This window comes from Pituophis catenifer, unplaced genomic scaffold (genome assembly GCF_029215685.1).
Source record: "Pituophis catenifer annectens isolate HBS135680 unplaced genomic scaffold, rPitCat1.0.hap2 SCAF_7, whole genome shotgun sequence".
NCBI lineage: Eukaryota > Metazoa > Chordata > Lepidosauria > Squamata > Colubridae > Pituophis > Pituophis catenifer.
The window spans coordinates 87,740,904-87,765,907 of record NW_027256887.1 but is presented as its reverse complement, the minus strand read 5'-3'; the positions used below and the strand labels follow the sequence as shown (position 1 = coordinate 87,765,907).

The window sequence follows — 25,004 nt, the reverse complement described above, 5'->3', positions numbered from 1 at the left end:
TTGGACTACTGTCATTCCTTCCACGTGGGGCTGCTCTTGGAGACTATTCGGCGGTTTAGTGACTTCAGAACGCGGTGTTGTGGTCGGCCAGCAGCCTGTGGAGCTGGCAGTGGAGTCGAACAGTGAGGAGGAACATGGGCCAGTCCTGGAGTCTGGGGAAGACCCGGACGAGGGCTCTGCGTCGGAGGCAGAGATGGGGCCAGGGCAATCTAGGAGTGATGCGTGGACTCCGGAGCCTCCAGAGGCAGATATCAGAGAGGCAGAGGAACAAGAGGACCCTGTTCCTAGTGCGCGCATGCACAGAACTGCCAGAAGGCAAGAACAGTTCAAATAAAAGGGACGACTCAGGAGTAAGGCCTGGAGATGACTGGCTCCTTCCATAAGGCTTAAAAGAGGAGCAAAGGCACGTGGGCCCTTTGCAGGAAAGCAACGTTGTTAATTCTGTTCCCAGTCGGCATCTCTGTTTGATTCTGGACTCTGTGGGGCTTTGCCAAGTAGGTCTTTTGACAGCGTGTCAAGGGAGATAAAGGTTGGTGATTATCCCGAAGGACTTCTCCCGAAGGACTTGTTTTGCAACTAATTGGGACTCAGCTGTGAATGAACGTAATTCACAGCTGTTGCAATAAAAGAGGTTTTGGGGACTACTCGTGTGTTTTAATGACTCAGGAAGCCTAGGTCACAACACGCGGCAGCGTGAACAGTTTCATGCAAACCAAGGCTTGTATAAGCGTCGCCTTTCTTGCAGGAGGCTGCACTGGCTGCCGATTAGAAGTGAGCGTCACATACTGTAACAACCCATTCGGCGAGCACCGGAAATGCGCGACGTCGAACAGCACGGCAATTAGCTTGCGCGTGCCATCCGCACATGCTTGCGTCATCAAAAACACAGTGATATAGGACCAGCTGAATCCCACCACTGCTGCCGATCTACTTCCAGGTTTAAGTCAAGGTTATGGTTGCCACCTTCAAAACCGTCCATGTTTGTGCCCGAGTTCTTTGTACGACCGTCTTTTCTCGATTACGTCTACCTGATGTATGGTTGCTGCCAAAGTGGGGTGGGGTAGGATTTTTTTAAAAAATGGGCTTTTATTAAAAGTAGTCCCTCGACATACAACAGCTCGCTTAATGACCATTCCAAGTTATAACGGCACTGGAAAAAAGGGAAATTTTTCACACTTCCGACCGTCGCAGTATCCCCGCGGCCGCGTGATATACAGACGCTTGACAGCTGATTCGTATTTATGACGGTTGCAGCGTCCTGGGGGTCACGTGATCCGCTTTTGCTGACCTTCTGACGAGCGAAGTCAAGCGGGAAGCCAGATTCACTTAACAACCGTGTGACTCATTTTTAAAGAATTGCCATGATTCGCTTAAACGAACGCGGCAAGCAAAGCCGTAAAGTCACCTAAACAAACGTCTCATTTAGCAACATAAGTTGTGGGGCCAATTGTGGTCGTTAAGTCGAGGACTAGCTGTGTAGGGTGGATTATTTTTTTTTAAAAAAAACTGACTTGGCAGCTACATCGATCTGTTTAATAGATGAAAATAAATAAACGAGCTATCCCTGGAGTCCACCAAGGACTCCAGGGTCTGAAACGAAGGGACGGATTCCCATGTTGCACTCACCTGAGACTGCTGGGGCCAGTTCCCGAGCCGTGCAATTGGGGAGGTGGATGATGGCCGAGGCGGCTTCGTAAATCACCATCTCGTGTTTGTTGCGCAGGCAGCTTTCGATGAAATCGAAGAGGGGGTTGTCGTGCCTGCCGAGAAAAGACACGGCTGCGTTTACAGGTCGTGTGACGTCAGCATTAACGTACCAGCGGATTGGACAGGGGTGTCGTGGATTGTAGTCTGGATTCCCAGGAGGGAGGGGCAGCTTCCCAGAGGGCAAAGAGACAGCGGAGCTTGGAATGTCTGGTAGGCAGGAAGAGGGTTATAACCAGCGGTGGGTTTCACATTTGGTTACCACTGGTTCGCCACGCGCGCGTACGCCTTCTGTGCATGCACCCAGCCTTCCGTGCATGTGCTTTGCTCCTGCGTCCGCTTCCACCAATGCACCTGGCCTCAAAAACGTGCCTAAATAGGACAGCACAGAGCCATGATGGCAAACCTGTGGCACGCAGAACCATATCTGTGGGCACACGAGCGTTGTCCTAGCTCAGCTCCAGTGTGAAAGTGTATGCCAGTCAGCTGATTTTCAGGTTTTCCGGTCCCAACGGAAGTCAGGAAACGAGCCGTTTCCAGCCTCCAGAGGGCCTCCGGTGGGTGGGGAAGACAGTTTTTGCCCTCCCCAGGTTCCTAGAATGCCTCTGGAGCTTGTGGAGGGTGAAAAACGGGCCTACCAGGTCCATTGTGCCAAAAGTGGGGGGAGCACGGGGGGGGTACCACGCGCATGGGTGGGGCTCATTGAATTATGGGTGTGGGCACGCATGTGCATGACCCCCTCCCCCCGTGTTCTCCCCACTTTTGGCACGTGACGGCAAAAAGGTTAGCCATCACTGACATAGAGCCAGGGCGGTGGGGGGGGCACCCTCGATTTCCACTACCGGTTCACGCAAATCGGTCCGAACCGGCTGAATACCACTTCTGCTTATAAAGGCACTATCCTAGCCAGTGAAGGCTAACCTTTTTGATGCCGAGTGCCCAAAAGTGCACCCCCAAAATGCGAGCACATGCCGTGCATGCGCCCCACCCCACATGTATGCACCCACCCACGCATGTGCATGCGTCCCCTATGCCCCCCCCCGCCCATTCCAGGTTGGTGCAGGAGGCATTCCAGGGTCAAAATGGGGCATAGGAGGGCACGTGCACCAGTGATGGGATTCAATTTTTTTTACTACCGATTCTGTGGGTGTGGCTTGGTGGGCGTGGCAGGGGAAGGATACTGTAAAAACTCCATTCCGCCCCCCCCACCTCTAAGGGAAGGTTACTGCAAAATCCCCATTTCCTCCCGATCAGCTGGGACTCGGGAGGCAGAGAATAGATGGGGGTGAGGCCAGCCAGAGGTGGCATTTACCGATTCTCCGAGTTCCGCTACCAGTTCTCCAGAACTGGTCAGAACCTGCTGAATAGCACCTCTGGCGTGCAAGTGCGCGAACCCCCAAAATGCAATGAGTGCCCCCGCACATATGCCCCGACCTCCGTGCATGTCCCCCACATGCACACCGCCCCCTGCGCATGTGCGACAGAGACCCCAAAATCAGAGGGCCAGCAGGAGGCGTGGAGCCGTGGAGCTGTGCTGGGGCAACGGCTGGCGTGCCCGCAGAGAGGGCACAGGTGGCACGCAGGCCTTAGGTTCACCATCACGGACCTAACCTCATTCTATATTCTGTTCTGGACCCCCTGCCGACCCCCCCACACCCCGATCTCTTTACCCCTCCTCAGACTCCTTCAGCAACCGGCTGGCAATCCGGATCAGCATGCAGTAGGCAAACTGGGACTTCAATCCGGATCTGGTGAATTTGTTCAGCATCTTGGAAACGGCGAGGCGGTCGTTTTTTCTCAGATGGTAGAGCAAACCGAGAGCATGGTACTGCGGATGCGGGGGAAAAAAAAAAGGATTTATTTTTCCCCCAGTGCTAAGGTGACCGGAGTCAGCTCAAAGCCAGGGAAAGGTCGACGGTAGACCTCAACACAGGTAGTGTTAGGGAATGGCTATTGCCTAACTGGTTGGGTTGGCTACATATATAAACCATCAATGCATGTTTGCAGTCAAAATGTAATGTATCGCTTTAAGGCTGTAATGCTGTATTGCATCATACTGTATTCTGATTGGCTAGCTCTGTAGCCAACGTACTTAAGAGGAAGCTTGAATCATGGTTTATTTTTTCTTATTACATTATTATTGCTACCTCTGCTCCTCTCTGCCTGTTCTCTCTGCTTGATCATTGCTACTTATTTTCTACTGTTTTACTGATTGTTTTACTGCTGTACTTGTTCCTGTTTGCAACTCCAAAAAGAACTGTTTTATTGCATATGACTACAACAACTGGTAAGAAGACTTTGTTCTTGGAATATCCCTGGATTGACAATTTAACTCTCTTTATCTGTGTATGACCTGGATTGTTTATTGGACTTTGCTTTGCTTTTTCCTAAAAGTAAAAGAATATCACAACTCAGTGTGTCTGTGTATTGACAGTGCTTATTCACAATCACCCTCAGCCGTTTCTCATGTGCACAACCTTGCTACTCAAGGGTTACTCTGCGCATATTTCTTAACAGGTAGCAACTTCTTTTCATGCATGCCTCCAAGGGGGAGGGGGATTGACCTAGAACAGGGGTGTCAAACTCGATTTCATTGAGCGTTGCATCAGGGTTGTGGTTGACCTCGGGGGTGTGGGGGTGGCCAGCTCAACGTCATTCGTGACCGGTGGTGCAGAGCTGGGTGTCACATACTGTAACAACCGGTTTGCCGACAACCGGAAATGTGAGCGCATGCGCTTGGCAGCAAACACAGGGCGATTATATAGGACGGGATAGCGCCGGGGCAAGTGGGCGGGCCCAGACGATGGTCGGAGCTATCGATTTGCCCGAACCGGTTTGAACCGGCAGCAGCCCACCACTGCTGTGGTAGCCTGGGTGGAGCTGGGAGGATCCACTGTCTCCAGCAGACAAAGGCAAGACCAGGACGAGCGCCAAACCCTTTCCCACCAGAGAAGTGGTCCGGTCCGGATGGCTGTCACCATGTTGCAGATCAGCGTCCGGTCGAGGTGCCGTGGGATGGTCCTTTGCTGTTTCCAGGGCGGCTTCGCGAGCCGGTTCTAACCACCTCGCGGGCCAGATCCCTGACACCCCTGACCTAGACTGTGTGAACACAGCTCCTCTACTACTGACTTCGTGATGACAGCCCGCACGATTTTTAGCCAGTGTTGCGCTCTCTGAGAATGATGGCAGATGTAAACCAACAAGAAAGAGCTCTGATGGCGTGGTGGTTAGAATGGAGTATTGCAGGCTAACTCCACCCACTGCCAAGAGTTCGATCCTGACCGGCTCAAGGTTGACTCTGTCACTGCGTTTTTTGCATTTACCAGATGAGCTCATATTTTTGGACTTTCAGACTTTCCGTAGCTTGCCAAGCTTTCTTATCAGTAAGCTAACTACGCATGTCCGCATTCCTCATTTTTTCTTCTATCTTTCTTTGTTCTTCTGCCAAGAGTTCCGGCCGCAGAGAGGTAGCCGGCAGGAACGTTGCCAAAATGTAATTATTTTAGATAGTGAGATGTTTTATTTTCTTTATAACGAATAAATGAGTTTTTCTTAGAAAAAATATCTTCGGGGTTTATTTTCTTAACGTATACACAAGGAAAATGCCACGATCCATGTCTCTAAATCAAGGTGCGATTACCCAAAACGGAATGGGATTAATTAGCACCCTGACAGACTCGGCCTTCCATCCTTCCGAGGTGGGTAAAATGAGGACCCAGATGGTTGGGGGTAAAAGGCTGACTCTGTAAACCGCTTAGAGAGGGCTGTAAAAGCACTGTGAAGCGGTATATAAGTCTAAGGGCTATTGCTAACTATATCTGTCCATCACCTACCTATCTTCTCTCTCTCTCTCTCTCTCTCTCCCCTCCCTACTCTCTCTCTCAACATCCATCTATTTATCTATCTATTCATCTGTCTATCATCATCCATATATTTACCTATCATCCATCCATCCATTTATCTAAACTGTGGTGGCGCAGTAGTTAGAATGGAGTATTGCAGGCGAATTCTGCTGAGTGCCAGCAGTTCGATTCTGAGTGGCTCAAGGAAGGAAGGAAGGAAGGAAGGAAGGAAGGAAGGAAGGTAGGATGGAAGGAAGGAGAGGTCCTAGTGGCACAGTGCTTAGAATGCAGTGTTGCAGACTAGCTCTGCCCACTGCCAGCAATTCGATTTTGAGTAGCCCAAGGAAGGAAGGAAGGAAGGAAGGAAGGAAGGAAGGAAGGAAGGAAGGGCCCTAGTGGCACAGTGCTTAGAATGCAGTGTTGCAGACTAGCTCTGCCCACTGCCAGCAGTTCGATTCTAAGTAGCCCAAGGAAGGAAGGAAGGAAGGAAGGAAGGAAGGAAGGAAGGAAGGAAGGAAGGAAAGGCCCTAGTGGCACAGTGCTTAGAATGCAGTGTTGCAGACTAGCTCTGCCCACTGCCAGCAGTTCGATTCTGAGTAGCCCAAGGAAGGAAGGAAGGAAGGAAGGAAGGAAGGAAGGAAGGAAAGAAAGAAGGAAGGAAGGAAGGAAGGAAGGAAGGAAGGAAGGAAGGAAGGAAGGAAAGGCCCTAGTGGCACAGTGCTTAGAATGCAGTGTTGCAGACTAGTTCTGCCCACTGCCAGGAGTTCGATTCTGAGTAGCCCAAGAAAGGAAGGAAGGAAGGAAGGAAGGAAGGAAAGGCCCTAGTGGCACAGTGCTTAGAATGCAGTGTTGCAGACTAGCTCTGCCCACTGCCAGGAGTTCGATCCTGACCGGCTCAAGGTTGACTCAGTACTTTCCATCTTTTCCGAGGTGGGTAAAATGCGGACCCAAATTGTTGGGGGCAAGAGGCCGACTCTGTAAACCGCTTAGAGAGGGCCGTGAAGGACTGTGTATATAGGTCTACATGCTATCGCTATCTGCAGAGAAGGCAGTCAAGTGAAGGAAGGTAGACTGACCAGGGTGGCCTCCACAAGGATTCCAATTTTCAGGGTGGATCCCGAAAGCTTCCCAGATTCCCTCCCCTGCTGTGGGGAATCCCTACCTGAACCATGACGTTGTCGCTGGAAGCAGCTTCTTGGGCTTCGTTGATCCACCTCTTCACCACATCGTAGTTGATCTTCATCATATGCTGGGAAAGAGGGCCAAGGATCAAGAATCTCAGCTGCGGCTCTCGCCAAAACTCATCTGGGTTAATACCCTGTCAATCAAGTGATGTGTTTTGGGGGGGGCGGGGTTTTTAAGAGTCTGGAAGTTGAAGGACAGGAGGGATTCCTCCGGAAGGGTTGCATCTCCAAACCAGGAGGACATTGTATCTGACATACAAGATTAACACGTGGAAGCGTTTATACATTTTATAAGGTCTTGGTAAGGCCACGCTTGGAATCCTGCAACAAGTTTTGGTCGCCACGATGTTAAAAAAAAATAAATAATGATGTTGAGACTCTGAAAAGAGTGAAGAAAAGAGCAACCAAGATGATTAGGGGCCTGGAAGCTAATATATATATATATAAATGGTTGCTGGAATTGGGTAGGTCTAGTTTAATTCCAAAGGGACGCGGTAGCTCAGTGGCTGAGCTTGTCGATCGAAAGGTCGGCAGTTCAGCGGTTCGAATCCCTAGTTCCGCGTAACGGGGTGAGCTCCCGTGACTTGTTCCAGCTTCTGCCAACTTAGCAATTCGAAAGCAGGTAAAAAAATGCAAGTAGAAAAATAGGGACCACCTTTGGTGGGAAGGGAACAGCGTTCCGTGCGCCTTTGGCGTTGAGTCATGCCGGCCACATGACCACGGAGACGTCTTCGGACAGCGCTGGCTCTTCGGCTTTGAAACGGAGATGAGCACCGTCCCCTAGAGTCAGGAACGACTAGCACATATGTGCAAGGGGAACCTTTACCTTTGGTTTAATTCCAAGTGTGGGCTTACCAAAGCATCATATTGTGGTATTAACCCTTCATGTGATCTTGATTCTATCCCTCTATTAATACAGCCTAGGATTGCGTTGTCTTTTTGGGCTGCCACCGCACACGACTGGCTCATATTTAAGTGTTTGTTCTCACAATTACTACAATTGAGCCAGGTACCAACTATGCCTGGGGGTCCCAACCTTTTCTATACCCCACGTCCCCTAGAACGCTTCTGATATAGTCTCGCACCCCTTAAAAAAATAATTAAATGCATATAATTATACATATACCAGGAGTGAAATCCAGCAGGTTCTGACAGGTTCTGGAGAACCGGTAGCGGAAATTTTGAGTAGTTCGGAGAACTGGCAAATACCACCTCTGGCTGGCCCCAGAGTGGGGAGAGAATGGGGATTTTGCAATATCCTTCCCCAAGGAGTGGGGAGGGAATGGGGATTTTGCAGTATCCTTCCCCTGGAGTGGGATGGGAATGGAGATTTTGCAGTATCCTTCCCCTGGAGTGGGATGGGAATGGAGATTTTGCAGTATCCTTCCCCTGCCCCGCCCACCAAGCCACACCATGCACACCAAGCCACGCCCACATAACCGGTAGTAAAAAAATTTGGATTTCACCACTGACATATACCCTATAATTTTAAAACGTCTAAACCCAAATTTTCGCACCCCCTAGAATATTGTCTTGCACCCCCAGTTGGGAACCCCTGATCTATGCTGCACCTGTGCATTTGGTTTTTCTTGCCTAAATCTAAAAACCTTCCTTTTCTCTACAGTAGTGGCCAAAATTGTGGAAACCTTTTTGGGAAAAGCGTATTTTTGAGGTTTGATGGCTAATAACACCACTTTTTTTTTTGGGAGTTTCAAGATAATCCTATTCCACTGCTGGAATGGCCTGGGAATAGCCCAGACCCTCATCCAATGGAAAATCTATGGAGCCGACTAACGAAACTTGTTAGTCAGAAGCGAGCCAGCAATAAAACCCAGTTAATAGAAGCCATCATTCAATCTTGGTTTCACATTAGAACAGCTGCAGAACTCAAAGACTTGGTTCACTCCATGGAAAGACGTTGTAAGGCCGTCATTCATGCTAAAGGTTACCCAACTAAGGATTAACTGACATGGAGATCACTTTTGTATATCTCATTCTTTCTATGGTGATAATTTTTGTATATCTCATTTTTTTCTACGTGTTTCACCTTTCTTCTTTATACTGTAACTGCTATTCTAATAGCAAATCCTTCATAAAAGTGATTGCATTACATTCTTGATTCAATTATCTTTCCGTTGATGTATAATTTTATGGTACTACTCCAAAAAAAAACCCCAAAGTGGTGCTATTAGCTAGTTTTAGAAAATACACTTTTCCCAAAAGGCTTCCACAATTTTGGCCACTCCTGTAGACTAAATTTCGTTTTGTTAGATAGGGCCCAGTTGTTAAATGAATCACGTGTTCGTTAAGCAAATCCGGCTTCCCTCGTCGACTTTGCTTGTTCTCGGTTGTCGAGAACTCGAATTTACCTCACGGGTGCGAGAGCTCTGGCCTTCTTTACTTACCAAGGATGATACCAAGGCAGAACTGGACACACTGGGGACTTTGTCGACGATGGCTTGCTTCATGTATCGCTCGATGGCCTGGAGCATCGTTCCCTGGGAAAGCGAGAAGGGATGGAGGTGAGACAAGACTTTCAAATCGCACGTTGGCCAGAAATGAAAGAAGACGGAATTACGTTCACTTGAGGCTGTTTAGTACTTCACAAAACAAAACGGAGTAATTTTTTTTGGCCGAGGTGATTCGCCGTCTGATTTAAAAGATAAGTTTCTAGTCCTTCACTTTTGCGGAAACAAGCCTCTAAACCGGGGGGAATCTAAACTTGGCAACTTGTGGATTTCAATTCTGGTTCTGCAACCCAACAAGACAGACAGAGACTTCAGAGGAGAATTAGAACTGCAGAAGAAAAAACCATGGCTACCAACCTGCCTTCCAGGGAGGACCTGTCTACTGCATGAGTCAAAAAGAGGGCTGGGAAAATATCTACAGACCCCTCACATCCTGGACATCAACTGTTTCAACGCCTGCCCTCAAAAACGAGGCTGAACACCAGAACAACTAGACACACAGACAATTTTTTCCCCAACGCCATCGCTCTGCTAAGCAAATAATTCCCTCAACACTGTCAAACTATTTACTAAATCTGCATTACTATTAATCTTCTCATCGTTCCCACCACCCATCTCCTCCCACTTATGACTGTACGGCTGTAATTTTGCTGCTTGTATCCTCACGATTTATATTGATATTGTTTCCTGATTGCTTATTTGTACCCTATGACTATCATTAAGTGTTGCACCTTATGATTCTTGATGAACGTATCTTTTCTTTTATGTACACCGAGAGCCTATGCACCAAGACAAATTCCTTGTGTGTCCAATCACACTTGGCCAATAAAAAAATCAATTCTATTTTATTCTATTCCCAGAACTCCTGAGCGTGCAATTCAGTGTTTCCCACCGTTGGCCATTTTAAGATGGGTGGACTTCAACTCCCAGAATTCCCCCAGCCAGCCATATTGGCTGGCTGGGGAATTCTGGGAGTTGAAGTCCACAAGTTGACAAGTTTGGAGATCCCTGCTATAAACCAGCATTTCCCAACCTCAGCCATTTTAAAAATAACCAGACTTCAGCTCCCGGAATTTCCCAGCTGGTCATGTGAAGTCAAAAGACACTGAAGTTGGGGGTAAGATCTCAGAATACCCTCCCAGAATTCAGCCGGGGTTCAAAATCTCATCCGTGAAGCAAAACATCCCCTCATTTTCATCATCCTCTTTCACAATTGGAAAAATCCTGTACTCACATCCGTGATCCGACACAGGGCTCGAATTGCCGGGCCTCGGTAAACGTCTTCTTTCCCCGTCATATCTTTAGTTAGGCTAGGACACAGAACGACAAAACTCGTATTAATCTATGGAGATTCTCAGTCACCCAGGTCAAGGTGCTTTTTTTTTTTTCAAGAGGCAACTGGACTTTCTGGTTTTTCTCTGAAGACATTTTGCTTCTCATCCGAGAAGCTTCCTCAGATCTGACTGGATGGTGGGGAACGGAAGGATTGATATTCCTTGCAGAGAGCTGGATATTTACATCCTTTTAGAGGGTCGTTGAGGCCACTTGGAGGTTTCTCTGTGTCCTCAGGGTCACCTGAGTGGTGCAAATGGGTGTGGAGCCTTCCTGGAATCTACAGGGCAGAAAACATCCAGCGGAAAGCACAGCTCCACAACACAATCCTTCCAGCAGTTCCAAGAAGGCTCCACACCCATTTTGCACTACTCAGATGCACGTAGACAAACTTCCAAGTTGCGAATGCTCCAACACTGGAAGTTTTTAAGAAGAGGTTGGATAACCATTGGTCTGAAGTGGTGTAGGGTTTCCTGCCTGGGCAGGGGGTTGGACTAGAAGACCTCCAGGGTCCCTTCCAACTCTGTTTATTCTCTTCTCTTCTCTTCTCTTCTCTTCTCTTCTCTTCTCTTCTCTTCTCTTCTCTCTTCTCTTCTCTTCTCTATTTTATTCTCCCCTATCCCCCATCCTATCTCTATTATTGTTCTGTTCTGTTCTGTTCTGTTCTAGTCTATTCTATTCTACTCTATTCTAATATTGTCTATTCTATCTCCTATCCTATCCTATCCTATCCTATCCTACCCTATCCTATCCTATGCTATCCTATCCTAATATTCTATATTCTATTCCAATATTTTAATATTCTAATATTCTACTATCCTATTCTATCCTAATATTCTATATTCTATATCCTATATTCTATCCTATCCTTATTCTATATTCTATCCTATTCTAATATTTTAATATTCTAATACTCTAATACTTTAATATTCTATATCCTATCCTATCCTATCCTATCCTATCCTATCCTAATATTATATATTCTATATTCCATTCTCTATTCTCTTCTCTTCCATTCCCATTCCCATTCCAGCTGAAATGCCGATGCTTCCAGCCCCAGAATCAAAATAGCTGAATCAGATACCTGCTGGTGACGATGATCACGTCTTCTGAGATGTTGGCCATCTCTTTAATGGTAAGGTAACACATTCTCCTTAAGGTTTGCTGCGGAAAGACGACAGTGAAAGTTGCAGTTTCCAAGGGGTTGCTGAGCCACTGCTGTTTTTTATCATGGGGGTCCAGAAGACCTCTCTAAGGGCCTTCGAGCATGGGGGGGTCCAACCTCGGTCACTTTAAGACTTGTGGACTTCATCTCCCAGAATTCCCCAGCCAGCCATGTAAGGCTGACTGGGGAATTCTGGGAATTGAAGTCCACCGGTTTTCGAAAGTAGCTCTCCAATTTGTTGAATTTCTGCTTAGCCCAACTTCATGGCTGGCTGGGGAATTCTGGGAGATGAAGCCCACAAGTCTTGAAGTGGTTATGGCTGGAAACAGTGGTGAAATCCAAATTTTTTTATTACTGGTTCTGTGGGCGTGGCTTGGTGGGCGTGGCAGGGGAAGGATACTGCAAAATCCCCATTCCCTCCCCACTCCAGGGGAAGGATACTGTAAAATCCCCATTCCCACCCCACTCCAGGGGAAGGATACTGCAAAATCCCCATTCCCACCCCACTCCTGGGGGAAGGATACTGCAAAATCCCCATTCCCTCCCCACTCCAGGGGAAGGATACTGCAAAATCCCCATTCCCTCCCCACTCCAGGGGAAGGATGCAAAATCCCCATTCCCACCCCACTCCAGGGGAAGGATACTGCAAAATCTCCATTCCCTCCCCACTCCAAGGGAATGATACTGCAAAATCTCCATTCCCTCCCCACTCCAGAGGAAGGATACTGCAAAATCTCCATTCCCTCCCCACTCCAGGGGAAGGATACTGCAAAATCCCCATTCCCTCCCCACTCCAGGGGAAGGATACTACAAAATCCCCATTCCCATCCCACTCCAGGGGAAGGATACTACAAAATCCCCATTCCCACCCCACTCCAGGGGAAGGATACTGCAAAATTCCCATTCCCTCCCCACTCCAGGGGAAGGATACTGCAAAATCTCTATTCCCACCCCACTCCAGGATACTGCAAAATCCCCATTCCCACCCCACTCCAGGGGAAGGATACTGCAAAATCCCCATTCCCACCCCACTCCAGGGGAAGGATACTGCAAAATCTCTATTCCCACCCCACTCCAGGGGAAGGATACTGCAAAATCCCCATTCCCTCCCCACTCCAGGGGAAGGATACTGCAAAATCCCCATTCCCTCCCCACTCCAGGGGAAGGATACTGCAAAATCTCTATTCCCACCCCACTTTGGGGCCAGCCAGAGGTGGTATTTGCCGGTCCTCTGAACTGCTCAAAACTTCCGCTACCGGTTCTCCAGAACCTGTCCGAACCGGCTGGATTTCACTCCTGGTTGGAAACCCCTGCTTTCAAGGAAGGACACCCCTAAGGACGCTGCCAGCGGCCCCCAACCCAGGAACAGGAAAACAAGGAGAAACCACTGAAGAAATCACTCACATCGTTGGACTGGAATAATCTTGTCATTGCAAAGAAGGCTTCGGTGGCTTCCGTTGTCCCGAAATGCTCACCCTAAAAAAACGACAAGCAAACAGCGGACACTTTAGGCCTTCAACCGCTAGACTCAATTTCTCCTTTCTCCTGGTCTCAAGTTATGAGATCGCCCCAGAAAGGAAACCAAAACAGTTAATTTCACACCAGCTTCTGGGCTGCCGTAGGTACCCACTATGCTAATGATGATACACACATCAAACTTCAAGAATATTAGTCTAAAGGTAAAGACGACCTTGGATCTGTTTCACTTCCTGTGGATTTAATGGACTCATCTAGGCAGGTGTTTCAGGGGTAGAAAAAACAGCCTTCCCTGGGCTCCGGAGGCCCTAAATGGGCGCATTTCCAGACCTTCCAGAAGGCCCATTTTTCGCCCTCCCAGAGCCTCTGCACGGGCCCTGCACTTACCTGGCATCCAAAACGGGCCGCATGGAGACTCCTGGGAGGGGCAGGGTGGGGTGGGCGGGGCCAGCTAGTCCTTGCAATTACCGGTTCGCTGAACCAGATGTAAAATTAGCATCCGGTTTGCCTGAACTGGTCCCACCCGGCTGAATCCCTCCCCTGCCCCAATTCCTTGTGCCCCCTCTTAAAATGGGAATGCTGGCCCGGTTGCTAATTTCAGGAAGGCTGCAATAATTCCCCCACCCAGAGTCACCTTCTCCTCCCCACAAGCTGGCCCAGATGGAGAAGCGCAACCCCGCAGCCATCCTGCCCTGGACCGGCTGCATTTACCTGGTTCAGCAAGTAAAGGATCTTGGTTAGGATGTGCAGACATCTTCGTGGGTTGATGGGCGTCTCGTTGAAAATACGAGCCTAGGGGAGGGAAAGAGAAAAATCCAGGACTTTAGACCGGAGGAAACGCTACTTCGGATGAAGGAACAGTAAGAGTCGAACTCAGGGAAGATGGGGTCTCCTCTCAGTGATGTTTCTCGTGGGACTCTGGGTCCAATTCTGGACCCCCCTCTTTGAAACAGCCGTTGATACACTGGAGTTCAGAGAAGGGCAGTCTAGATCAGAGATGTCAAACTCAAAGCCCTGGAAACAGTGAAGAATCGGCTCGCGGTGCCCTCTGCCAGCGAAAACGGAAATCGGGAGGGCTGCGGGCAACCCCCCTAGGCTCCATTTTCGGCCGCGACGGCCTCCTGCCAACAAAAACAGAGCTCGGCAGCCCGTTTTCTCTGGCAAAGTGCTCAGGCCATCACAGACGCCCCCAACATGAGTGACGTCAAGCTGGCTGTGCCCACCCTGGCCATTCCCACCTCGGCCCCCGAAGGTCAAACACAACCATGATGCGGCCCTCAATGAAATTGAGTTTGACACCTCTGGTCTAGATGATCAGGGGAGAGAACGTGAAGTCCACTGAGAAGGAACTGAGTATGTTTAACTTGCCGAAAAGAAGATTGCTCCCCCAATTTCTAAAGGACAGCCAGTTGCGTCTAGCGGTAAAGGCACCAGGCTACAAAGCAGGAGACTGCGAGTAGAGGTAGTCCTCATTTTACGACCACAACTGAACGCCCAAATGTTCTGTTACTAAGTGAAGCATTTTTTTCAGCGAGTTTTACCACCTTCCTTGCCACAGTTGTTAAGTGAACCGGTCCAGTCATTAAGTTAACACAGTTGTCAAGTGAATCCAGCTTCCCCATGGACTTTGCAAGGTCGCAAAAGGGGATCGTCATAAATATGAGTCAGTTGCCAAGCGTCTGAATTTTGATCGTGACCACGGGAATGCTGCGACGGTCGTAAGTGTGAAAAACGGTCCTAGGTCACTTTTTTCAGTGCCGTTGTAACTTCGAAGGGTCACTAAACGAACTGTTGTAAGCCGAGGACTACCTGTACTAGTCCCGCCTTAGCCATGAAAGTTGGTTGGGTGATTTTGGGCCGATCACTAGGAGACGGGGAGTTCTAGTCCCGCCTTAGGCATGTATGGCAGCTAGGTAACCTTGGGCCAATCACCAGGAGACTTGAATTCTAGTTCCGCCTTAGGCATGAATGGCAGCTAGGTGACCCTGGCCAATCACCAGGAGACAGTGAGTTCCTTCAAATAACAAGGGGGGAGCCATCACAGAAAAGGCCCTTCTCCGTCCCACAGGCCGACCACCTCAGCAAAGGAGACGAGCAATTACACACGCAAATAAATGAATACCGATCTGTTTGCACACCACCCAGAGACGGATGGCCATAGAGACAGAATCAACAACACAAAATAAAGTCAAAGAAGACTCCACCATACCTCTTGGAGGATCGCGCTTTTTTCTAAATGCTGGAAAGGGTTCGAGCCGCTACCTGAAGGAGACAAGAGGACATGATGTGAGCCCAAGACATTTCAAACAAGAGGGATATGCGAAGCTTCCTTAGATACTTCCATCAATGCCAGGTGAGACCCTCGCATCAAAGGGTCCCACCCCCACAGGACGGATGCTGCAACGCAATGTGAAAATGCGCAAGAAATAGGAGTCGTACATGAGGGCGATGAGGTAAAACAGGCCTTCTTGGCCTCATGAATTTTTCTTCCCAAGGCATGAACTACAGAATTATTTATTTATTTATTTATTTATTTATTTATTTATTTATTTATTTATTCAATTTATATGCTGCCCCCCCCGCCGAAGACCCAGGGCGGCTCAAAAAATCACTATAAAAACACTTAAAAATTAAAAACATTAAAAACATTAAAACCCATTCACATGGCCGGATCTCAGAGCAGGAAGGGATCATGGAGGTCTTCTAGTAACAGGTTAAATGTATCTGGCCTCCCCACTGATTTTCCTCGTCAGAAAGTTACAAAAGATGATCACATGACCTCAGGACACGACAAACATCATAAATATGAACCGGTTGCCAAGCATCCGAATTTTGATCACGTGACCATGGGGAATGCTATAATGGTCCTAAGTGTGAAAATCGGTCATAAGACACTTTTTTCAGGGCCGTTGTAACTTTGAACAATCCTTGAATGAGCTGTTCTAAGTTGAGGACTACCTGTACAATTATCAGAGGGAATGAGGGATTGCAAGAGGGGCTGGGAAACTGTCACAGTTGAAAATGAAGATCGCGATATACTTCCGGCGGTGACGTCATCGTAAAGCGGGCGAGGGAACGGAGCTCTGTACCTGTAACCCGAAATCTCTTTGCCAAGAGCCCTTTAAAGGCAATATCGATCCCGGAGAGATCGGTAAAACAAGGAGGAAACTCTGAAGACGTCAGGGGAAAGGCAATCACCCGAATGGATAGGAGGAACTTTCTTAAACCGACAAGAGGAGAAATCGGCCATAAAGGCCGATCTAGAGCGATGACAACCACATGAGCAGGAAGCAAAAAGTGAAAAACGACAATCAGGATCGGTGGATGAGATAACCCCAGAAAGGAGGTGAGGATTGTTTTGTGGATTGGAGGAGTGGAAAGTGATAGTCTCTAAGGAGAAGGGCAGATTTGCCCGGAAGGCAACGGCGACTTAAAATGGAGTAGAGCAGAGAGACGGAGTCAAATGGTGATAGCAACGCGAAGGAATAAAGTAAATTGCTACAGGATTATAAGAAGCAGAAATTGAGGTTTATAAAAATAGACATTTTGAGATGATAAGTGGTGGCCAAGAGATCGTGAAAAACTGACTAAAGTATTAAAGACGGGAATATTAAGGATCCTGACACAAAGTGTATAAGGCAGTGATGGCTAACCTTTTTGCCATCACGTGCCAGGAAGGGGGTGGGGGGAGATTCATGCACACGCGTGCCTACACCCATAATTCTATCGCCCCACCTTGCACACGCAATCCCCCCTCCCCCCCCCCGTTCCTGGCACGCGATGGGCTGGTAGGCCTGTTTTTCTTTCTCACCTGGCTCCAGATCCTCTCTATGCATCTGGGGAGGGCAAAAACAGCCTTCCCCACCCCCTCGGAGGCCCCTCGAAATGGCACATTTCCCAACTCCCGGTTGGACAGGAAGTGACATTTTTTGCTGTCCCCAGCCTCCAGAGCCTCTCTTTTCACCCTCCCCAGATGCAGAGAGAGGATCTGGAGCCAGGTGAGAAAGAAAAACGGGCCTTCCCCACTCCCACCACAGGCCCTCCGGAGGCAGGAAACAGCCTGTTTCCCTACTTCTGGTGGGTCCAGAAGGCCTGAAAATCTGCTGGCCGGCGCACACATGCGCGCCAGAGCTGAGCTGGCGTGCCCACTGATATGGCTACACGTGCCACCTGTAGCACGTGTGCCATAGGTTCACCATCACGGGTATAAGGACTAAACGGAATTTAGAAAAGCAAAGAGGGAAAGAGGGATTGCGAGAGCGGCTGGGAAACTGTCACAGTTGAAAATGAAGCTCGCGTGACTGCACACAGCAACCAGCAGGACCGAAGCAGCCACCATTTCCCCCAAATTTCATTCCCTGAGAAATAACAGATCCCAAATTTGGGGCACACGCTGTACAGTAGCCCATGGGAGATACCTTGGTTATGACGCACTGTTTCACCTGGTGAAAGGTCATGACAATGAGAGTTTTAGTAATACGTTGCCTGGCAATGTTTGCCACGCAAGGACCTTGTGAGCCCCAAACACTTGGAGGTAAGGTAGGTGTGGATGGCCTCTAAACCTGGGGACCATCACCGCAAACGTGAAGTGAGCCTGGCTTCCTCGTTGACTTTGCCCGTCAGGTCGCAAAAAGGGGATCACGGGACGCTGGGACACTGCAACCGTCATAAATGTGAACCGGCTGCCAAACTTCCGAATGTAAATCACGTGACCGTGGAAGAGGCTGCAACGGTCGTTAAGTGTGAAAAATGATCTCAAGTCACTTTCATCCAGGGCCGCCGTAACTTTGAAACGGTCACTAAATAGAACTGTTTGTCAGTCGAGGGCCACCTTTATAAGTTGAGGACCCCATGAATTCTGGGAGTTGAAATCCACCCATCTTCGAAGACGCCATGACTGGGGATCGCCTGTATAAGGGGGTTGGACTAGATGACCTCCAAGGTCCCTTCCACCCCTAGGATTTAAATTAATGGGCTTTTTCCTCCATTTTCCCCCCACCCCAAGGCAACAGCCTTGAGTGGTGGGGTCCGTTCAGCCCCCCCCCTCCCAGCTTCCCCTAGCCCCGCCCCTTGCCCAGAGAGACACACCTGTAACCTGCGTTTCCCATCTATTCGGGGAGGGGGCGTCATTGCTGGTTGCTAAGTAACACACCTGAGAAACGCACAGAGGCAACGCAGGGAACGTTCAGCCCAGGGGGGACCCCCAGGAGCCCCTTGACCCAGAGGGCCCAATCTGCGGACCCGCTTTGCATGGCCCCCAACCCACAAAAGCAGCTGCGGAGCGCCCGTCCAGACGTGCAAATCAAAGCTGGGTTTATGCCAGTCAACGCGGAGGGGGGGGATTGCTAAGAGGGAACAGCCTCCTCTCTCTTCCCCTACTCTGGCCACGCCCTCTCTGGCCACGCCCACCTAACCGCTTCCAACCTCTCAGGATAGGATGCGTGGGCCACGCCCCGCCAGGGGGCGGAGCGGATAGGTCTCTCCGGGCACAACGGGACTCACAGCCCCGGAGGGAAAAAGGGGCTCCTCAAATCTGCCCAGCAACCGCTTCGAGTTGAATCTCAGCGGTGGGAGGGGGGAGAGCTCCTACCGGACTCCTCATCTTTCTTGTCGAACTTCTTGATCATGGCGACGGCAGCGGCCGGTTTGGCTCCTCGCCGCTCGATTCGGCGTCCCCGCTCGGCCCGCGGACAGGAAATCCCGCCCCGTCACCGGTCGCCGCCCGGCCAACCTTCGGCGACGTCAGCGGCTCGCGGGGATGACGCTCCAAGCGGTGGGATCGGCCTTCCCTGGTAACGTCACACGCGCGTCTCGTTTTTTTTGCTTATTTGCATGATCCCCGCCCAACTCTTTTCCATGCCCCCTCGCCATGAAGCAGCGCTGTGGCTTCTGTGGCTTTTCGGAGAGGAACCACGGACGCCCCCTGCAGGTGGCCTTTGGTTTATTATCAGTGTTTCTCTAGCTTGGCAACCTTGATATATGGACTTCAACTCCCAGAGTCCCTTAGACAGCATGGCTGGCTGGGGAATTCTGGGAGTTGAAGTCCGCCCGTCTTAAAGCATGCTGGCTGGGGAATTATGGGGGTTGAAGTCCATTCATCTTAAAGCATGCTGGCTGGGGAATTCTGGGAGTTGAAGTCCGCCCATCTTAAAGCATGCTGGCTGGGGAATTCTGGGAGTTGAAGTCCAGCCATCTTAAACCCTGCTGGCTGGGGAAGTCTGGGAGTTGAAGTCGACCCATCTCAAAGCCTGCTGGCTGGCGAATTCTGGGAGTTGAAGTCCATCCATCTTAAACCCTGCTGGCTGGGGAATTCTGGGAGTTGAAGTCCACCCATCTTAAACCCTGCTGGCTGGGGAATTCTGGGAGTTGAAGTCCAGCCATCTTAAACCCTGCTGGCTGGGGAATTCTGGGAGTTGAAGTCCAGCCATCTTAAACCCTGCTGGCTGGGGAAGTCTGGGAGTTGAAGTCCACCCATCTCAAAGCCTGCTGGCTGGCGAATTCTGGGAGTTGAAGTCCATCCATCTTAAACCCTGCTGGCTGGGGAATTCTGGGAGTTGAAGTCCACCCATCTTAAACCCTGCTGGCTGGGGAATTCTGGGAGTTGAAGTCCAGCCATCTTAAACCCTGCTGGCTGGGGAATTCTGGGAGTTGAAGTCCAGCCATCTTAAAACATGGTGGCTGGGGAATTCTGGGAGTTGAAGTCCAGCCATCTTAAACCCTGCTGGCTGGGGAATTCTGGGAGTTGAAGTCCAGCCATCTTAAAACATGGTGGCTGGGGAATTCTGGGAGTTGAAGTCCAGCCATCTTAAACCCTGCTGGCTGGGGAATTCTGGGAGTTGAAGTCCAGCCATCTTAAAACATGGTGGCTGGGGAAGTCTGGGAGTTGAAGTCCAGTCATCTTAAACCCTGCTGGCTGGGAAATTCTGGGAGTTGAAGTCCACCCATCTTAAACCCTGCTGGCTGGGGAATTCTGGGAGTTGAAGTCCAGCCATCTTAAACCCTGCTGGCTGGGGAATTCTGGGAGTTGAAGTCCAGCCATCTTAAAACATGGTGGCTGGGGAAGTCTGGGAGTTGAAGTCCATCCATCTTAAACCCTGCTGGCTGGGGAATTCTGGGAGTTGAAGTCCACCCATCTTAAACCCTGCTGGCTGGGGAATTCTGGGAGTTGAAGTCCAGCCATTTTAAAACATGGTGGCTGGGGAAGTCTGGGAGTTGAAGTCCATCCATCTTAAACCCTGCTGGCTGGGGAATTCTGGGAGTTGAAGTCCACCCATCTTAAACCCTGCTGGCTGGGGAATTCTGGGAGTTGAAGTCCAGCCATCTTAAACCCTGCTGGCTGGGGAATTCAGGGAGTTGAAGTCCAGCCATCTTAAAACATGGTGGCTGGGGAATTCAGGGAGTTGAAGTCCAGCCATCTTAAAACATGGTGGCTGGGGAATTCTGGGAGTTGAAGTCCGCCCATCTTAAAGTGTGCTGGCTGGGGAATTCTGGGAGTTCATATAGTGACTTCAAACGGTCACTAAATGTTGTAAGTCAAGGACTAGTCATACCTGAAACTGTTAAAGAGGAAAATAGGATAAGTAGAGTGTCTGCAGTAGAACTATTTCATTTTTCTGTGGGGCAAAGGAACACCCTTGTCAGAATCTGGGAGACCCCATTGCTACATCGGAAAAAAGCCCTCCTCCTACCACAAGTGTCGTGGAGACCCAGTGGTTGGAATGCAGTATTGCAGGCAAACTCTGCCGACTGCCAGCAGTTCGATCCTGACCGGCTCAAGGCTGACTCCGCCTTCCATCGTTCCGAAGTCGTTCAAACGAGGACCCAGATTGTTGAGGACAATAGGCTGACTTTGTAAAGCGCTTAGAGAAGGGCTGCAAAACACGGTGAAGCGGTTACATCAGTCAAAGTGCTATTGCTATTTCAACTTTTTAATGACGTACAAAGAAGCGGATTATTGCATCTCATAATAATATCGAGGGATTTCCCCCTCCACGATTGTTCAAGCGGTACAGAAAATGATTTACAACAGCCATACATAATGCCTTTTGTCAAACATCGAAAATTCCCCAATCCTCACTCGAGCGTTAAATTTTTTTTTTTTTTTTAAACATTCTAACTAGGAATAATTTTTTAAAAAGGGGGGGGACTACAGAGGGGGTGATTTCTAGCCAAGTACAACGTGTTCTATAGTCCTTGAAGAATAGAGATATCTTTTTCGGCAGGGTGGTCAGAGCGACCTCTGGTTTTTGGGTCTAAAAATCTTCCTCGGCCTCCTCTTCCTCTCCGTCGGCATAATCTCGGCCGACTTCTTCGTAATCCTTCTCCAGAGCCGCCAGATCCTCCCGGGCTTCCGCGAACTCTCCTTCCTCCATGCCCTCGCCCACGTACCAATGGACGAACGCCCGCTTGGCGTACATCAGGTCGAACTTGTGGTCCAGACGGGCCCAGGCCTCGGCGATCGCCGTGGTGTTGCTGAGCATGCAGACGGCCCGCTGAACCTTAGCCAGGTCTCCCCCGGGCACCACGGTGGGCGGCTGATAATTGATGCCCACTTTGAAGCCGGTCGGGCACCAGTCGACAAACTGGATGGACCTCCGGGTTTTGATCGCCGCGATGGCCGCGTTGACGTCCTTCGGCACGACGTCTCCCCGGTACAAGAGGCAACACGCCATGTATTTGCCCCGCCGCGGGTCGCACTTCACCATCTGGTTGGAAAATTCAAAGCAGGCGTTGGTGATCTCCGGCACCGAGAGCTGCTCGTGGTAGGCTTTTTCGGCCGAGATGATGGGGGCGTAGGTGGTCAAAGGGAAGTGGATGCGGGGGTACGGCACCAGGTTGGTCTGGAATTCGATCAGGTCGACATTCAGGGCCCCGTTAAATCTCAAGGAAGCCGTGACGGAGGAGACAATCTGCCCGATCAGACGGTTGAGGTTCGTGTAGGTTGGACGTTCGATGTCCAGGTTTCGGTTGCAAATGTCGTAGATGGCTTCGTTGTCCACCATGAAGGAACAGTCCGAGTGCTCCAGGGTGGTGTGAGTCGTCAGGATGGAGTTGTAAGGCTCCACCACGGCGGTGGAGACCTGCGGGGCGGGATACACCGAGAATTCCAGCTTGGACTTCTTGCTGTATTCGACCGAGAGCCGTTCCATCAGGAGAGACGTAAAGCCGGATCCGGTGCCGCCACCGAAGCTGTGGAAGACCAGGAAACCTTGAAGGCCGCTGCACTGGTCAGCCTGCGTTGACGAGAGAAAATGGGGTTAGTGGTGCCATCTCAAGACAATCTAGGCCAGTGTTGTGGTCCGCCCGCAGCCTGTGGAGTCGGACAGCAATGAGGCTGAGGAAGAACATGGGCTAATCCTGGAGGCTGGGGAAGGATGAGGGCTCTGCATCGGAGGCAGAGATGGGGGCAGGGCCATCGGGGAGTGAGGTGCGGACTCCGGAGCCTCCAGAGGCTGACAGCAGAGAGGCAGAGGAACAGGAGGAGCCTGTTCCTAGTGCACGTATGAGAAGAGCTGCCAGAAGGCAAGAGCAGCTAAAGCAAAGAGGACGACTCAGGAGTAAGGCCAGGAGATGATTGGCCCCTCCCATAAGTCTTCCAGCTGGCTGGAGAATTCTGGGAGTTGAAGTCCACAAGTCTTAAAGCTGCCAAGGTTGGGAAACAGAAGTTTATTCCCGCAGGAGACACTGGCACGAAAAGCCACGTTCATCCATGCCAGCGAAGACTTACGCAATTTAAACTTTTGGGAATTTCACCCTTTCGCCCTAAAAAAAAGCTTCAAATTGCAATCGTTAAAGGGGAGCGGGGGGAAACGACCCAGTCACTTGCCATTTTGCGAATCCTGCCCAGGACGGTGTCGATGATTTCTTTGCCGATGGTGTAGTGCCCTCGGGCGTAATTGTTGGCAGCGTCTTCTTTACCGCTGATCAGCTGCTCTGGGTGGAACAGGGAGTGGTAGGTTCCTGTGCGGATCTCATCTACCGAGAGAGAGAGAGAGAGAGAGAAGAATGAGCTGACGGGCCCCATCCACCAAAAGTCCCGTTTTGGAAATTGCCAGTCGACTAGCCACAGGGAAAGGTTAAAAAGAAGGAATGTGAAGGACCCGTGTTTCCCCGAAAATAAGACCCTGTCTTATATTTTTTTGAACCCCGGAATAAGCGCTTGGCCTTATTTTCGGGGAAGTCTTCTTATTTTGGGGCGCGAGATGGGGCTCCTCTTGCCGTTTTAACTGATTTCTAGCTCTGCGTTTAAATATTTAAATATTTTAAATATTCTATTCTATTCTATTCTATTCTATTCTATTCTATTCTATTCTATTCTAAATTATATTGCATTTAATGCAATATTATTATTTTGGGGCGCGAGATGGAGCTCCCCTTGCCATTTTAACTGATTTCTAGCTCTGCGTTTAAATATTTAAATATTTTAAATATTCTATTCTATTCTATTCTATTCTATTCTATTCTATTCTATTCTATTCTATTCTATTCTATTCTATTCTAAATTATATTGCATTTAATGCGTACATTTTATTTGAGAAATAAATACACATTTCACGAAAAGAAAGGAAACTCTTCATGAAAAGCTTTCTCAAGACATAAATAGATTTATGCAGCTTTTAATGGCACCAGGCAAGAAACATTAAAGAAAGCTGCAGTTCAGGGATTTCCCACCAGCAATAGTGTATTTTTCTTCTTATTATTATTATTTTTTTTTTAAATTAAGCTCGTGATTTCAAAAAGACGCTTCAGGGCACGGCCAAGTGCAGATATAATAACCCCCTTCTGCATTTCCTGCAACTGTTTGGTGGCCGCAGAGAGCTGGGGCTGGCTAACCTTCCCCTCATCTCTAAAGCGAAACAGACCGGACCCTGTTCAGAGCGTGATAGGCGCCAACAGGAAACCTCACGATTGTTGGCTTAAGCCGGGAAGTCCAAACAAGAAGGCGGTAATGGTTTTAAAAAACCACTTCCATCTTTTGTCACGAAAACGGCACAATCGTTTTAACAGAAGCCAGCGGGAGTTGAAAGGAGGGGGCCCGGGGTTAGGAAGGACACAGTCCCAAAGGATGCAAAGAAATGATTGACGGCATGCAAACCTGGCTACCCAAGACAGGTATCTCTAGCCCAGAGGTTTTCAAACGTAGCCGCTTTAAGACTTGTGGACTTCAACTCCCAGAATTCCCCAGCCAGCTATGCTTTAAGATGGGTGGATTCTGGGAGTTGAAGTCTCCATATCTTAAATCAGAGGTCTTCAAACGTGGCCGCTTTAAGACTGGTGGACTTCAACTCCCAGAATTCCCCAGCCAGCTATGCTTTAAGATGGGTGGATTCTGGGAGTTGAAGTCTCCATATCTTAAATCAGAGGTCTTCAAACTTGGCAGCTTTAAGACTTGTGGACTTCAACTCCCAGAATTCCCCAGCCAGCTATGCTTTAAGATGGGTGGATTCTGGGAGTTGAAGTCTCCATATCTTAAATCAGAGGTCTTCAAACGTGGCCGCTTTAAGACTGGTGGACTTCAACTCCCAGAATTCCCCAGCCAGCTATGCTTTAAGATGGGTGGATTGTGGGAGTTGAAGTCTCCATATCTTAAATCAGAGGTCTTCAAACTTGGCCGCTTTAAGACTTGTGGACTTCAACTCCCAGAATTCCCCAGCCAGCTATGCTTTAAGATGGGTGGATTGTGGGAGTTGAAGTCTCCATATCTTAAATCAGAGGTCTTCAAACTTGGCCGCTTTAAGACTTGTGGACTTCAACTCCCAGAATTCCCCAGCCAGCTATGCTTTAAGATGGGTGGATTCTGGGAGTTGAAGTCTCCATATCTTAAAGCAGAGTT

General features: G+C 49.4%; 2 protein-coding genes across 2 annotated transcripts in view; both read right to left on the bottom strand.

Annotated features, from left to right (window-relative positions):
* COPG2 (COPI coat complex subunit gamma 2) overlaps positions 1-18,868 on the bottom strand; it is a 38,948-nt gene extending 20,080 nt beyond the window's left edge. The window contains exons 1-10 of the mRNA XM_070947734.1: positions 18,762-18,868; positions 15,381-15,433; positions 13,883-13,963; positions 13,100-13,171; positions 11,615-11,694; positions 10,433-10,508; positions 9,136-9,228; positions 6,709-6,795; positions 3,375-3,532; positions 1,627-1,760 (exon numbers count right to left, since the gene is read on the bottom strand). Coding sequence (XP_070803835.1) covers positions 1,627-1,760; positions 3,375-3,532; positions 6,709-6,795; positions 9,136-9,228; positions 10,433-10,508; positions 11,615-11,694; positions 13,100-13,171; positions 13,883-13,963; positions 15,381-15,433; positions 18,762-18,798 — 871 coding nt within the window. The 5' untranslated portion in view covers positions 18,799-18,868. The remainder of the gene's footprint in view (positions 1-1,626; positions 1,761-3,374; positions 3,533-6,708; positions 6,796-9,135; positions 9,229-10,432; positions 10,509-11,614; positions 11,695-13,099; positions 13,172-13,882; positions 13,964-15,380; positions 15,434-18,761) is intronic.
* A 2,230-nt stretch (positions 18,869-21,098) lies between these two features.
* Positions 21,099-25,004, bottom strand: part of LOC139319743 (tubulin alpha-1 chain-like) — a 16,038-nt gene continuing 12,132 nt past the window's right edge. The window contains exons 3-4 of the mRNA XM_070947735.1: positions 22,998-23,146; positions 21,099-22,404 (exon numbers count right to left, since the gene is read on the bottom strand). Of these exons, the coding sequence (XP_070803836.1) occupies positions 21,424-22,404; positions 22,998-23,146 (1,130 nt within the window). The 3' untranslated portion in view covers positions 21,099-21,423. The remainder of the gene's footprint in view (positions 22,405-22,997; positions 23,147-25,004) is intronic.